Below are 15,173 nucleotides of genomic sequence, written 5' to 3'. Positions count from 1 at the left end.
GAAGAATATCCGTAATGCAAAAGTTATTTATTGTGTGGTACTGTGGCTTTGGTGTTGGAGAAAAGTATGAGCTAGTTCAAAAGAAAAGGCAGTGATTAGGCGAGAAGGGAAGAACATTTTTGGTAAATCGATTTGCGCACGTCTCTATGAACTGAAAAGTCAAAAGCGTCCCCATTTGGGTCTCTCCCATTTCTTCTCCGACATCGATTACCAGCCACCCTTGTCATTATTTCCTGCGTGACTTGTGAGTCATGGCATAATCATATATTTCTACGCACACTCTACTACAATGCCGAAAAATCGTCTATTATAAGATTCAGCTGCTGCCAGCTGCAAGATTTTTTGATTGTAATAAACTTGTGAGTTAGGGCTCTCAGTACCCGGCCAAACCAATCCAATAAGGATTGTACGTGATTTTCATATCATTTCAAATTTTTAAAATTATTATTAAATTTAAAATAATTATTATTGAATTTTAATTTTATATTAAATTTAAAAAAAAATTAGTCCTTGATATAATCCGTCTAGTTGAGTCTGAGTAGTTGTGTTCGGAAAACTGAGAAAGTATATGAGCTATGAGATTTACTAGTTCAAAAAAAAAAAAAAAAAAAGGCAGTGATTAGGCTAGAAGGAAAGGACATTTTTGTAAATCGATTTGGCACTTCTATTTCTTCTCCGACATCAACCAGCCGTCCTTGTCATTATTTGTATGAAACTGTTTAGGGTACGTAACTTTCATCTCTACTCCTGCATGTGACTAGCTTGCATGCGTACCTTTAAGTCTGTTCATAAGGACCTGTCTAAGTCGTGGCAGAATCATATCTCTATCTTCAAGGGTTGTTAGGTGTCTCAAATTTTTTTTTTAAATTTTTCTTAAATAATGTGGAAAATACTATTTTGAGAAGGAGTGGAAGATAAAGGTGAGAGAATGAGAATTTTTTAAAGAAAAAAATACTTGCTACATCATCTAAGAAACATTTTAAGAAGAATCTTTGGATGTTTAGCATTATCCATTTCTCTAAACTCTACTGCCATGCCAGGAAATCGTCCACGGTAATTAGATTCTGTCAGCTGCAAGATTTTTTAATAATCTTGCAAAATTATTTGCTATTCTCTTTCATAATAATCTTATAAATTCCAAAATTCTCATTATCCCAAAAAAAACACACAAATGGTAGCCAAATGATTCCCCACAGCAATAGGCGTCGGCTAATGAAATTTTGGTCTAAAGTGATTATAGCACTATGAGACACGAAATTACCGTGCTGACTCCCGACTTAGTCCTTCCCATAAAGTCGTGAGTCTTGTGACAGCTAGCCAATATGCTATTATTATCTTTAATTTTTTTTTCAGCTTATAATTGATAGCCAAAGTTAAACAGATCAAACCTGAAAACCATAGAGAGATGGCAGAATTGTTCATTAAGCAGGCGGAGAATTACGCAGATGGCCGGCCATGTTATCCTCAAGAATTGTTTGAATTCATTGCTTCCAAGACACCCTCTCAAGACCTTGCGTGGGACGTAGGCACCGGAAACGGTCAGGCTGCTCGATCCGTAAGTTTTTATTTTCCCTTTTCTCCTCTTACAAATAAACAGAGTTTTCATCTAAACTGGATTGAAGGAAATTCCCCCAACATATTCTATAAAAATGGAGTGTCATTTTTCAAGTAAAAACACACAATGTTTTTAAATAGTATGTGAGAAGCACATGCTTTCTTCCAACTTTATTCTTTCAATTAAAAAAAAAGAATGTGCTTCTTACATGTAGAAGACATATGTAATAGGTTGGAGGAATTCCTCTAATTTAGTTTGAAGGAAAACTCCATTCATAAGTTGGAGGAATTTCTTTCAACCCAATTTAAAAGAAAACTATGTTCTTAGTATTAAGCCAAATGAATATGCATGAAGTTTAATATATAGTCCCAAATCATGCGGAATCCAAAATAAAAGGAATTTATTGTATCATTACTCTTTTATTGTAAAAAGAATAAGGACGTCCCACAATTGAAGGTTTGAATTACATGCAATGCGGTTTGAATTACATGCAATTCAGTTGCCCAAACAGCTAAGGGTGAACTAGAATTTTAGGTTACACAAAGGTTTTAGATTGCCCCCAACCTCCACCTTGGTTATACCCCTAGTGGACTTACTTGTCCAACTGGCGGAGGGGGAAGGCGAGACGTTCCGCATTTCCTCTTTAGGGGTTGTTCAAATTACGTGCAATTCGAATAATTATTTATTTATTTGTATAAAGTGTTGTCATTGCTCATGGTATCGACTAGAGACATCTAATTCCATTTTAACCATATTTGCAGCTAGCTGGGATTTTCAAGAATGTGATAGCCACAGATACAAGCCCAAAACAGCTCTCATTGGCGCCAAGGCTACCCAATATAAGATACCAACAAACCCCTCCCACCATGTCTATAGCCGAGCTTGAAAGCAATGTTGCAGCTGAATCAAGCGTCGATGTTGTGACTATTGCTGCAGCCCTCCACTGGTTGGACCTCCCTAATTTCTACCAACAAGTGAAATGGGTACTCAAAAAACCTCATGGCGTCATAGCTGCATGGGCCTACTTCATCCCAGAAATTAATGGCTCGGTCGACGCAGTCGCCCAACGCTTTTATAACGTTTTTTTGGAACCTTATGTGCAGCCGGCAGTTAAATTAGCAGAGGACAAGTATAGGAGCATCCATTTCCCATTTGAGCCGGTGGATGGAGTTGATCAAACCGGGCCCTTGTTTGTAACGGAAAAATTGATGAATTTGGATGATTATTTTACTTTCTTCAGATCATGGTCGGCATATCAAACAGCGAAGGAGAAGGGTGTGGAGCTTTTTAGCGATGATGTGATTGAGGAATTTAAGCATGCTTGGGCTGAAGATGGACAAGACCAGAAGGTTGCAAAGTTTCCAATTTTTCTACGGATTGGAAGAGTGGGGAATATGTAAAATCAAAATGGAAGAAATTTTCTAGCATATTAAAGTGTGGCACATATGTCACACATATTTATTGTGGTTTTAGCAAGAAGGTGAGGAGAGTCCTCATGGGGGGGAAGTGGCTTTATATATATATATTTGATCCCCCGGCCCTATAGCCTGGGATGATGTTTTGTCCACAGATGTGCAAGATTGGAGATTTTACGAGTTGTATTAAAATATTAATTAAATGATTAAATTTAAATAATCACATGCCGTATTAGAGGTAAGGGTAAATTTACAAAATCGGGTTAGTTCCTGATGTCTTGTATTGGCTCTGTTTTGTTTTGATTAAGGTATGCCTAATTTTATTTGCCGCGTATCTTAGCATATTATTATTTTAATGTGCTGTTTTGCAAAGGATTATTATTATTTTTTTGTTGTTGATGCGATAAACATGAAGGTTATTTTCTTTTATACTGTATTTAAATATTGATCTGAAAGTTAGTTCATGTAATAATTGTTATGTTAGTTTATTAATTACTAGTAACTAGTTAATTAATAAACTAACATATTAACTAAGTTAATATATATTAAATTACTAACTTAGTATAATTAACTATAGGTTATTTTGACAAACAAAAAAATTATATGTTACTTAATATTTGTATGAGCATTATATATATGAATATATAATATACATACTTGTTAATTAATATATACTAACTTAGTATTACTATTGAGTTAAGTGTTAGATCACTTGATTTAAAGATTATGTGAATTGTAATTAGAAAAAAAAATTATGTGAATTATTATATCATATGATCATATATATCACAAATTAAGTGATTAATATTAGAATCAACAATGTGTTTGTTTAGAGATATATGCTCTTGTTATGTTTAGAGTATTATGCTCTAAATATCATTATAATTTAGATGTTATATCATATGAATTATCATCCGAATTTAGTCACATTATCATATGGTCTACCATTATAATTTATAAGATTATATCAAATGATTAATTGATGATTAAATCATATGACTATATAATAACAAAATATACATATATAATATGACATAAGTCATAAATATAAAAACTCATACTAATACAACAATTAAGTACCCCGAGACTTAATAACTAGTTACTTAATAAACTAACATATTAACTAAGTTAATATATATTAAATTACTAACTCAGTATAATTAACTATAGGTTATTTTGACAAAAAAAAAATTATATGTTACTTAATATTTGTATGTGTATTATATATATATATATATATATATATATATATATAATATACATACTTGTTAGTTCATATATACTAACTTAGTATTACTAAGTAATCAAGTTAACTATTTTCAAAAAACAAAAACAAAATAAGTTAATCAAAACAAGTTACATAAATGGTAACTAATATAAAATATTATGACATATGGTTAAGTTGTTAACTAATTAAGTATATAATTATACTGAATAGTTAATATACAAGCAAGTATTAACATACTAAATACTAAATACTAAATATAGTTAGTGTTAGATCACATGATCTAAAGATTATATGAATTGTTAGATCATATGATCATATATATCACAAATTAATTAAGTGATTAATATTATAATCAACAATGTGTTTGTTTAGAGCTATATGCTCTTGTTATGTTTGGAGTGTTATGCTCTAGATATCTAATCTTTGATGAATGAAGATTACAATGTTTATCCAAAAAAAAAAAAAAAAAAAATGTTTGTTACAATCACAAATTAAGTATTATCATTGTAATTTATATTTTATATCATATGAATTATCATTCTAATTTAGTCACATTATCATATGGTCTAATATTTTGCCATATGAACATATAATTACTAGTTAAGTAACTTAGTAAGCATAGTTAAAGATTTATGGTGTAAGTTTCATAATATTTAAGTATTGATATATTATCACTATAATTTATAGCATTAAACGCATTGCAAGATTATGTTACTGCTTGTAATTGACGCATTGTAAGATTATTTTTGCAGTTGTTTCTTCTAGAGTTCCCACTTGATTTTCACGTTAAATATCTCCAAAGTAATTTGAATTAATTAAATTAAAGGGATATTCAGGAATTAATCTTGAATAGATTAATAAAATAGTAATAATAAGTACTAGTATCATAAATAATTATTTGTAATAGTAAATTGTTGTTAAATTAAATAAGGGGTTAAATATTAATTAACAAATGATGGAAATAAAATAAGGTGAAGGCAGTAGTGTAGTTTAAAAAAGTGAGAGGTTTGAATTAAAAAGAAAATCTAAATACTGCCACGTGTGTGGCTTTGATTGGCTATATGGGGATATCTTATCCCTTTAGCCTAAGCAAAAGAAAACGAAAAAAAGGGTCCAAGCCATTGCTTTTGGTAAAACACGTACGTAGCTCTTTCTTTTCTTCCATTTTTCTTCTTCCCCTTCTTTCTCCCGCGCCGTTGTCTCCGCTCCCCTACATATTACTTTACATCAGAGAGAGAGAGAGGGAAAGAGCGAGAAACACTGTGTGCGGCTAAGATGGTGGCGATTTAGGGGCTTAGCCGACAGAGTGGCTCAAGAAAGTGATTATAGCACTATGAGACACGAAATTACCGTGATGATTCCCGATTTAGTCCTTCCCATAAAGTCGTGAGTCTTGTGACAGCTAGCGAATATGCTATTATTATCTTTAATTTTTTTCAGCCTATAATTGATAGCCAAAGTTAAACAGATCAAACCTGAAAACCAGAGAGAGAGATGGCAGAATTGTTCCTTAAGCAGGCGGAGAATTACGTAGACGGCCGGCCATGTTACCCTCAAGAATTGTTTGAATTCATTGCTTCCAAGACACCCTCTCAAGACCTTGCGTGGGACGTAGGCACCGGAAACGGTCAGGCTGCTCGATCCGTAAGTTTTCATTTTCCCTTTCCTCCTCTTACAAATGAACAGAGTTTTCATCTGGATTGAAGGAAATTCCTCCGATCTATTTTATTTTTCAAGTAAAAAATACAATATTTTTAAATAGCAATGCGAATATGCATGAAGTTTAATATATAGTCCCAAATCATGCGGAATCCAAAATATAAAATTTATATTGGGAGAGTAAAAATAACTTAATAGAACGAATTTATTTTATCATTTCTCTTTTATTGTAAAGAATAAGGATGTCCCACAATTAGAGGTTCGAATTACAGGCAATGCGGTTCGAATTACATGCGATTCACTTGCCCAAACAGCTTAGGGTGAACTAGAATTTTAGGTGGGATGCAAAGGTTTTAGACTGCCCCCAACCTCCACCTTGGTTATACCCCTAGTGGACTTACTTACCCAACCGGCGAAGGGGGAAGGCGAGATGTTCCGCATCTCCTCTTTAGGGGTTGTTCAAATTACATGCAATTCCAATAATTATTTGTTTATTTATTTGTATAAAGTGCTGTCATTGCTCATGGTATCGACTAGAGACATCTAATTCCATTTTAACCATATTTGCAGCTAGCTGGGATTTTCAAGAATGTGATAGCCACAGATACAAGCCCAAAACAGCTCTCATTGGCGCCAAGGCTACCCAATATAAGATACCAACAAACCCCTCCCACCATGTCTATAGCCGAGCTTGAAAGCAATGTTGCAGCTGAATCAAGCGTCGATGTTGTGACTATTGCTGCAGCCATCCACTGGTTGGACCTCCCTAATTTCTACCAACAAGTGAAATGGGTACTCAAAAAACCTCATGGCGTCATAGCTGCATGGGCCTACTTCATCCCAGAAATCAATGGCTCGGTCGACGCAGTCGCCCAACGCTTTTATAACGTTTTTTTGGAACCTTACGTGCAGCCGGCAGTTAAATTAGCAGAGGACAAGTATAGGAGCATCCATTTCCCATTTGAGCCGGTGGATGGAGTTGATCAAACCGTGCCCCTGTTTGTAACGGAAAAATTGATGAATTTGGATGATTATTTTACTTTCTTCAGATCGTGGTCGGCATATCAAACAGCGAAGGAGAAGGGTGTGGAGCTTTTTAGCGATGATGTGATTGAGGAATTTAAGCATGCTTGGGCTGAAGATGGACAAGACCAGAAGGTTGCAAAGTTTCCAATTTTTCTACGGATTGGAAGAGTGGGGAATATGTAAAATCAAGATGTAAGAAATTTTCTAGTATATTAAAGTGTGGCACTTATGTCACACATATTTATTGTGGTTTTAGCAAGAAGTTGAGGAGACTCCTCATGGGGGGGGGGGGGGGGGGGAAGTGGCTTTATATATATATTTGATCCCCTGGCCCTATAGCCTGGGGTGCAAGATTGGAGATTTTACGAGTTGTATTAAAATATTAATTAAATAATTAAATTTAAATAATCATATGCCATATTAGAGGTAAAGGTAAATTTACAAAATCGGGTTAGTTCCTGATGTCTTGTATTGGCTCTGTTTTGTTTTGATTAAGGTATGCCTAATTTTTTTTGCCGCGTATCTTAGCATATTATTATTTTAATGTGCTGTTTTGCAAAGCATTATTATTTTTTTTGTTGTTGATGCGAGAAACATGAAGGTTGTTTTCTTTTATACTGTATTTAAATATTGATCTGAAAGTTAGTTCATGTAATAATTGTTATGTTGCATTCAATATTTAAGTTGGAACACCGAACACGTGTATGCTTATTATTTTAGATCAATATTAAAGATTGGAGTTTTATGATGCAATTATAAAGTAGTTGAATATTATAGTGTCTTAGGAAGTTAAGAGTAGCCACAACATAATCATATAAATATAATTTATACAAACTTGATAAAAATAATTAACATGCATATTGTAATTAATTCATAAATTTAATGGCTTAGTCCCATAGCGAGGTTATTATTTTTATGGTTTAATTATCCTAAAAATACGAGACGGTGTTTGCATTTTGAAGGGCTTCCCAGTTCCCAGTCCACATGGCAAGGAATTTCAAGGGGCTGAGGCAAAGGCTTAAGGCAGGTGAAAAAGTAGAAGAAAAAACTCTTTATCATAAATAAGAAATGGGTTATCATAAATTTAGAGATTTTATGAGAATTTGATGAGAATTGAATCACCCTAAATAAAACAATTTGGTTAGGATTGATAGTTGCCTATATTTGGCCTCGATGGCTCAACTTTAAACTGTATTCTAGTAGTGTATATAAATGTCTACCATCAAACCACCCGTAAAATTATTTGTCTCTATTTCTCTTACTCTCCTATTCTCTGAAGTTTTTCATAGCCTGCCTTATGAATTTCTTCAAGGCCTGCCCATAAATTTGTGAAATTTGGCATGTGGGTTTCATTTCCCATCACATGGGCTATTATCTTCAATTTTTATTCTATCTATATAGAAGCCAGCCAAAGTTGAATAGACGCGATGCTTCCCCAGTTAGACCCGCCCGTAATGTTTTTGAAAATTGGGCATGTGGGTCTGATTCATATCACATGTGCTATCATCTTCAATTTTTTTTTTTTTTTTTTTTTTTTTTTTCAGACTATAAATAGTAGCCAAAGTTGAATAGATCCAACCTGAATACTTGCGAGAGAAACAGAGAAACAGAGTGCGATGGCAGAATTGTTCATTAAGCAAGCAGAGAATTACGCGGAGGGTCGGCCATATTATCCTCAAGAATTGTTTCAATTCATTGCTTCCAAGACACCCTCTCAAGACCTTGCATGGGACGTCGGCACCGGAAGCGGTCAGGCTGCTCAATCTGTAAGTTTCTTTTTCCCTTTCCTCTTCCTAAAAGTTGCAGCCTTTTTTCGAATATGGGATATTATGCAAAATTCACTTTTGGCACTTCTATCATCACTGAAACATCAGGTCTTTGGTATATTATGATATAGCATGCCTATAATTTTGGGAGCAGATGCAGCCAACCCAAATTCCCCTGAGAAATTTTTTATCAACATTTGTCAACTTGATTTGCAGCTAGCTGGGATGTACGAGAATGTGATAGCCACAGATACAAGCCCAAAGCAGCTGTCATTTGCGCCAAGGCTACCCAATATAAAATACCAACATACCCCTCCCACCATGTCTATAGCCGAGCTTGAACACAATGTCGCTCCTGAATCAAGCGTGGATGTTGTGACGATTGCTCAGGCCTTCCACTGGCTCGACCTCCCTAATTTCTATGAACAAGTGAAATGGGTACTCAAAAAACCTCATGGGATCATAGCTGCATGGTGCTACACCGTGCCGGAAGTCAATGACTCGGTGGACTCGGTCTTCCAACCCTATTATAAGTTTATTGTAGACCCATATTGGGAGCCGGGACGTAAATTAGTGGACGATAAGTATAGGAGCGTCCATTTTCCATTTGAGCCAGTGGATGGAGTTGACCACACTGGACCATTTCAGTTTGTGACCGAAAAATTGATGGATTTAGATCTTTATCTTACTTACTTAAGATCGTGGTCATCGTATCAAACAGCGAAGGAGAAGGGTTTGGAGCTTTTGAGCGATGATCTGATTGAGAAATTTAAGCGTGCTTGGACTGAAGATGGACAAGACCAGAAGGTTGTCAAGTTTCCAATTTATTTAAGAATTGGAAGGGTGGGGGATATTTAAAATCAAAAGACTAGCATAGAGCAATTGTGGCTCATTTTATAGGGAATTGAACTAAACCATTTTGTTCCAAAGGAGTGATGAGTTCATTTCCCTTGTCAATAAAATTGGAACATATCAACTGTGTGTTTATGACATTGCCATTTTATATAATGGAATTCTGCTGTTGAATGCTATTGATTCGAAGTTTAACTGATGGGTACTGAATATTATTGTTAAAATTGATATTTTTGTTAACAAAGCAATGAGTGGTGCGCTTGGTGTTCATATCAGCAGTAGATTAGCTTTCCTTTTCTGTTTTTCATGTTCATTGCACATCAGTTTCCTCTTTTTGTATTTATATCAAACACCTGTTGTACATCCTGTGTGGGGAGAAATAGAATAGCAAACACCTGTTGTAATTATGTTTCGTTTTATTTTTTTATTTGTTTGTTTGTTTTTAAGTATATTTTTATCTTATTATAATTAGTAATTTGAAATACATCAATAATAAATTGATAATTCGAAGGGATATGTGTAATTTTAAAAAATAAAATAAAAAAATTGCTTTAAACTAAAGTTTTATAAGGCTATTGGAAAAGATATATTGAGTTCTAAATAAAACGTTGGCCAACACCGACCCTAATTAAAACAGCTTTTTAAAAAAGTAAAAGGAAAAAAACTTAAACAAATGACAAGTTGTATTGTGTTTTTTTGTTTTACGAAATTCCCGTACGTCATCCTTCTTCCCCAGTTAGACCTGCGGCCTGCCCGTAAAGTTTTGAAATTTGGCAAGTGTCTAATTCACAACGCATGGGCTATAATCTCCCATTTTTTCAATTTATAAATGGTACCCAGAGGCCAGAGTTGAAATAGATCAAACCTCAAAACTTGCGAGAGACAAGAGAGAGAGTGAGATGGCGGAGTTGTTCGTTAATCAGGCGGGGCATTACGCGGAGGGTCGGCCTAATTACCCTCCAGAATTGTTTCAATTCATTGCTTCCAAGACACCTTGTCAAGACCTTGCGTGGGACGTTGGCACCGGAAACGGTCAGGCTGCTCGATCGGTGAGTTTTCTTTTTGGGTTTAAGATCCCCACAATTCGGCTTTACATGATCTACTTTGCATTTTTTGAGCCAGATTCAACCAGCCCAAATTGCCTTGAGAAATTTTGGATCAACATTTGTATGATAAAAAATTCAACTTTATTTGCAGCTAGCTGGGATCTATAAGAATGTGATAGCCACAGATACAAGCCCAAAGCAGCTGTCATTTGCGACAAGGCTACCCAATATAAGGTACCAACAAACCCCTCCCACCATGTCCATAGCCGAGCTTGAAAGCAAAGTTGCTCCTCAATCAAGCGTCGATGTTGTGACTGTTGCTCAGGCCTTCCACTGGTTCGACCTCCCTAATTTCTACCAACAAGTGAAATGGGTACTCAAAAAACCATATGGTGTCATAGCTCCATGGTGCTACACCATGCCAGAAGTTAATGACTTGATCGACTCAGTCTTTCAAACCTTTTACAATACTGCTATAGAAACCTATTGGGAGCCGGCACGTAAATTAGTGTTCGACAAGTATAGGAGCATCGATTTTCCATTTGAGCCGGTGGATGGAGTTGATCACACTGGGCCATTTGAGTTTGTGAATGAAAAATTGATGGATTTAGATAATTATTTTACTTACATGAGATCGTTGTCAGCATATCAAAAAGGGAGGGAGAATGGTGTGGAGTTTTTGAGCGATGATGTGGTTCAGGATTTTAAGCTTGCTTGGACTGACGATGGACAAGACCAGAAGGTTGTCAAATTTCCTGTTTATCTAAGGATTGGAAGAGTGGGGAATATGTAAAATCAAAAGACTAGCTTAGAGCAACTGTAGCTCGTTTTATAGGGAACTGAACTAAACCATTTTGTTCCAAAGGAGTATTGAGTCCATTTCCCTTGTCAATTGTGTTTATCACATTGCCATTTTATATTATGGAATTCTGCTGTTGAATGCTATTGATTATAAGTTTAACTGATGGATATTGAATATCATTGTTAAAGTTGTTATTTTGTTTACAAATCAATGAGAGGTTGCGCTTGATGTTTACATCAGCTGTAGATTAACTTTCCTTTTCTGTTTTCATGTTCATTGCCCATCACTTTACTCTCTTTGTAGTTATATCAAACACCTGTTGTACATTTTGTGTGGTGATAAATACATTAGCAAACCATTATGTTATATGCTTTCAAAGCCATAATCGACAAGCATCCCACCTTGACCTTCCCCTATCAATGGCGTGGGGTCGTCAACCTCTTCCACTACCTAACCCACCACACAAAATTCCTTCCCCTCAGCTATTATACCACTTACAAATCTCACTCACCTTATCACCATCAAACCCAAATCGCGAGAATTATACATCCTCTGGCAAGCGCAAGGTGTACATGTCAAGAATTTCAGCTTGCAGGTGATGTGTGTAGCTGCAAAAACAACCTGGCATGCCGTTGTGATTACGAAGCCTCCTTCTCCGTCACCCATGATATGCGCTTATATTCTGCATTAACTAGTGAGGGCAGACCAACTGGCAACTTGGACCTGCCTCTTCAAATAATCCAAAGAGAACACAAGTTGTCACCAAATTGGAATTTGGCTACACCCTCTTATGCGTGTTGAAAAACCCATCCCATAAAAAAAAGGATGATTGCCTGGAATCAGGCCGAAGGAATTGTGAGTTCACCTTTGTTAGGCTCATCTATTTAGGTTGGGGGACTCTACAATTAGGCTCACTAAAATAGCTATTTTGGTAAAAAAAAATTTAGTGCTTTGACTGTCTAATGCTAAATTGGTCTTTTCTCATAAGTCAGATATTATCTGAAATAGGATTTGAAACCTACGTGAAAAAAAATAAAAAAGTGAAAACCTAAGTTTATACCATATATATATATATATATATAGATCATTTTCCCTTGTTAACCGAAGAAAAAAAAAAGACTTAAGCTATTGACGGGAAAGTTAACATGTACACATTACATCAATTAAGGTGTAAGATACATTCACTCTTCACCCAAAAAAAAAAATATATATAGAAAGGATACAATCACTCTTCACCCAAAAAAAAGAAAAAAGAAAGGATACATTCACTCTTCACTCCGACTTATTTTACAAGCAAACACAAATGCAGAAGGAAATAAATTGGAACCACATGGAGCTGGATGTACTTGAGAGGACGTAAATTAAATGGAATCAATGAGAGGATCGGAGGTGCATATATATCGTGGAAGATAAAAGCTAACAGGTATTGTGATCTCATATGAAATTCGTGTTACCCTCGATGATGCAGGCAAAAGTTATCGCAGGGACCAGGGCTAGAGAAGACTGTGAACCAAGTCTGGGCGGCAGTAAGAAAAAGTGCTACGAATGCAGCAGCGAAACCCACGCCTGTCCAGGGGCTGCTGAAATGATCGTGAATGCCCTGAGCTATCCAGGTCTTCCACTTGTTGTCGTAGCACTCCTGAATCTGCCATTTGACATCGGCATATGCGTTGGGGTTAGGCGCCAAGTCAGTGGCTATGTCATTGAAGAGTTTTGCCACTTCTTTGTCGCTACCAAGGAGGTTGTGGAGTATGAGCTCTTTCCTCAGCTCCTTCACGTCCTCAGGATGATCAATGAGCGAATCAAGGAAGCATATGTAAGAGGTGACGCCGAAGTCATTCTCGAAATCTGGACACATCTCATATGCTACCAAGTTCAAGAAATTTGGCCCCGTTGAGTCATCCACTTTTATTTGAGGAAGATATAGGTGTCCAGGGTATCGTTTATCAAAAGATACGTCTGTCAAGGAACTAGTTGTACTAGGCTTCAATTTGATTCCTACTTCTCTAAGTTCCTGCACGTTGCGATAAGAGTGCCAAGCTGCCTGCCCTTTCGGGCCTCCACTACTATCACTTTTGCCACCAAAGAGGAGTTTTGTTCGCAGACGATCGAGAAGATGGGGGGCCGGCTTATCTCCATTGGTAGCATGCATATCGTTTTTTTTATCAAACGTAGCATGCATTTCAATGAAACGCTCGATCGACTTCTTCAAAATCTCTTTCTTCTCGCTCAACTCCATCAGATCCTCGAGGAGTTGATAAGGAAGTTGATTCTCCAACAAGAACAAATCTTCTTGCCCAAACGCCGCTTGATCGTCTTTAATTTTCACATCTTTGAATTTGCCTTTAACTGCATAGTACATAAATTGTAATACCGCACACCCGTCCACGAACAGCATCCTGGCGAGGCACTCGTCGTCATAGTTCTTCATCAGCTCCTCATCATCATCGAAGTACTCCCTAAGTTTCTTGATTTTCTTCTCAATTTCGGCGTACAAACTTTCAGCTTTCTTATCTGCAAAAATATCAGAGACAAAACGATTTTCTTCTCAAGTTTAGAAATGAATGGAAAATGAAAGTGGAGAGAGAAGAATGAAAGCATATGGAGACATAAATTAATTTTATTCTTGATCATGTACGTTACAAGGAAAAGATAGTATTAGATGAATACAATATTGTAAATAACGTAATCAAATCACAAAATTTTTATTATATGGAAATATATTCTACATTACCCTTGCCACTCTCCTTGACGAACTTGTTTGCCAATACAAGCTTGTACTTCTCTGCTTTCCGGTACTTTGGCTTACCGTGATGGATAGGACCCAGCGACACCACCCTTGGCTCAAAATACTTGGCCGCATCTTTGTGATCTCGAAGCAAGAACGGAACCTTTTGTATCTTTGGTCCAGTTTTTTGATCTGCTGCTTCATCTCCTGCCTTCTCTAATTCATCCAACCACTGCTGCCTGGGACTGTCTTTCTCTATCACTTGGACTTCAATTCTCGACCCGTCATTGCCTGATCTGCTTGTTTGACCAGCTTCTGTTCTAACAACATTAACCTTCCTCGAAAGCAACTCCTCCACAGATATAACATGCTCTGTTCCGGCCATGGCGAGTGTGCACCACAAACAGGTTTACTATATTGTTATTAATGATGACATTATTGTTCAAGTACTAGTAAACTTGATTTATATAAGCAGACATGGAAACTGTAGTTCGAGGAATTTAGCATCTTTGAACCATATTCATATTCCATTTCAGGAATCAAATGTGTTACACAGTTTTGCTAAGTATCTAACTTGTTTTATGACTCGAGTTTGATGAACTCGTACCATGGATGAGCAGGAGAAACTATTTTTTCACCTTTTTTCTAAAGCAAGCTTAGTTAATGTACACATTTGAGAGAAATATTAGGAGTATTAACTATTTTATTAACATATGAACACTAATATGATGTAGAGATTCCCAATGAATAAGCTCCACATCATGTTAGTACCTATATATTAGTAAAAGAATTAGCACTCTTAGCATTTCTCTTTAAAATTTGGTACACTTTTCCAAATAAACTAGTGGTAGCCCATGGCAAGTTGGGTATTGCATAGACTACCCGAATCTACTCGTAATAGTAAATTAATAGTAACTTAAGAGAGAATCTTGATGTAATCTATTTGTTCAAACAAGTCTTAAAATATTTAAGCATTTGTTTAGGCATATTAACTCTGTCTGTGCCCTGTCAATTGCAGCCGATCCCAAGCCGGGTATTGCACATACATACTTTTGTGAATGTTACTTATGCTATGATTCCAATTTCCAACCTATCA

The 15,173-nt window shown here is 36.0% G+C and overlaps 5 protein-coding genes across 5 annotated transcripts; 4 read left to right on the top strand and 1 right to left on the bottom strand.

The window, feature by feature from the left end:
• Nucleotides 1–1,405: 1,405 nt before the first annotated feature.
• LOC148583245 (uncharacterized) lies at nucleotides 1,406–3,049 on the top strand. The gene is made up of 2 exons (XM_088511253.1): nucleotides 1,406–1,555; nucleotides 2,317–3,049. The coding sequence occupies exons 1-2, from the start codon at nucleotides 1,406–1,408 to the stop codon at nucleotides 2,953–2,955; spliced, it is 789 nt and encodes a 262-aa protein (XP_088367379.1). The 3' UTR covers nucleotides 2,956–3,049.
• Nucleotides 3,050–5,336: 2,287 nt separating this feature from the next.
• On the top strand, nucleotides 5,337–7,160 carry LOC132191861 (uncharacterized). The gene is made up of 2 exons (XM_088511145.1): nucleotides 5,337–5,842; nucleotides 6,428–7,160. The coding sequence occupies exons 1-2, from the start codon at nucleotides 5,693–5,695 to the stop codon at nucleotides 7,064–7,066; spliced, it is 789 nt and encodes a 262-aa protein (XP_088367271.1). The 5' UTR covers nucleotides 5,337–5,692; the 3' UTR covers nucleotides 7,067–7,160.
• Nucleotides 7,161–8,421: 1,261 nt separating this feature from the next.
• Nucleotides 8,422–9,691, top strand: LOC132161830 (uncharacterized). The gene is made up of 2 exons (XM_059572027.2): nucleotides 8,422–8,649; nucleotides 8,866–9,691. The coding sequence occupies exons 1-2, from the start codon at nucleotides 8,500–8,502 to the stop codon at nucleotides 9,505–9,507; spliced, it is 792 nt and encodes a 263-aa protein (XP_059428010.2). The 5' UTR covers nucleotides 8,422–8,499; the 3' UTR covers nucleotides 9,508–9,691.
• Nucleotides 9,692–10,204: 513 nt separating this feature from the next.
• LOC132161601 (uncharacterized) lies at nucleotides 10,205–11,487 on the top strand. Its single transcript, XM_059571758.2, has 2 exons — nucleotides 10,205–10,550; nucleotides 10,699–11,487. Exons 1-2 carry the CDS (start codon nucleotides 10,401–10,403, stop codon nucleotides 11,338–11,340), a joined length of 792 nt encoding a protein of 263 aa, XP_059427741.2. The 5' UTR covers nucleotides 10,205–10,400; the 3' UTR covers nucleotides 11,341–11,487.
• Nucleotides 11,488–12,619: 1,132 nt separating this feature from the next.
• LOC132191730 (UPF0481 protein At3g47200) lies at nucleotides 12,620–14,462 on the bottom strand. Its single transcript, XM_088511194.1, has 2 exons — nucleotides 14,084–14,462; nucleotides 12,620–13,863 (listed from the first exon to the last, which is right to left on the bottom strand). The coding sequence occupies exons 1-2, from the start codon at nucleotides 14,460–14,462 to the stop codon at nucleotides 12,800–12,802; spliced, it is 1,443 nt and encodes a 480-aa protein (XP_088367320.1). The 3' UTR covers nucleotides 12,620–12,799.
• Nucleotides 14,463–15,173: the final 711 nt, after the last annotated feature.

This window comes from Corylus avellana, chromosome 10, assembly GCF_965113065.1.
Source record: "Corylus avellana chromosome 10, dhCorAvel1.hap1.2, whole genome shotgun sequence".
Lineage (NCBI taxonomy): Eukaryota > Viridiplantae > Streptophyta > Magnoliopsida > Fagales > Betulaceae > Corylus > Corylus avellana.
The sequence above is the reverse complement of the archived record's forward strand: the minus strand, read 5'-3'. Positions and strand labels throughout refer to the sequence as shown.

Coding starts and splice junctions, on each gene's coding strand:
- LOC148583245 (XM_088511253.1), top strand. CDS start 1,406: ATGGCAGAATTGTTCATTAAGCAGGCGGAGAATTACGCAGATGGCCGG. Junction 1,556..2,316: donor ACGGTCAGGCTGCTCGATCC/GTAAGTTTTTAT, acceptor CCATATTTGCAG/CTAGCTGGGATTTTCAAGAA.
- LOC132191861 (XM_088511145.1), top strand. CDS start 5,693: ATGGCAGAATTGTTCCTTAAGCAGGCGGAGAATTACGTAGACGGCCGG. Junction 5,843..6,427: donor ACGGTCAGGCTGCTCGATCC/GTAAGTTTTCAT, acceptor CCATATTTGCAG/CTAGCTGGGATTTTCAAGAA.
- LOC132161830 (XM_059572027.2), top strand. CDS start 8,500: ATGGCAGAATTGTTCATTAAGCAAGCAGAGAATTACGCGGAGGGTCGG. Junction 8,650..8,865: donor GCGGTCAGGCTGCTCAATCT/GTAAGTTTCTTT, acceptor CTTGATTTGCAG/CTAGCTGGGATGTACGAGAA.
- LOC132161601 (XM_059571758.2), top strand. CDS start 10,401: ATGGCGGAGTTGTTCGTTAATCAGGCGGGGCATTACGCGGAGGGTCGG. Junction 10,551..10,698: donor ACGGTCAGGCTGCTCGATCG/GTGAGTTTTCTT, acceptor CTTTATTTGCAG/CTAGCTGGGATCTATAAGAA.
- LOC132191730 (XM_088511194.1), bottom strand. CDS start 14,462: ATGGCCGGAACAGAGCATGTTATATCTGTGGAGGAGTTGCTTTCGAGG. Junction 13,864..14,083: donor CGTCAAGGAGAGTGGCAAGG/GTAATGTAGAAT, acceptor ATATTTTTGCAG/ATAAGAAAGCTGAAAGTTTG.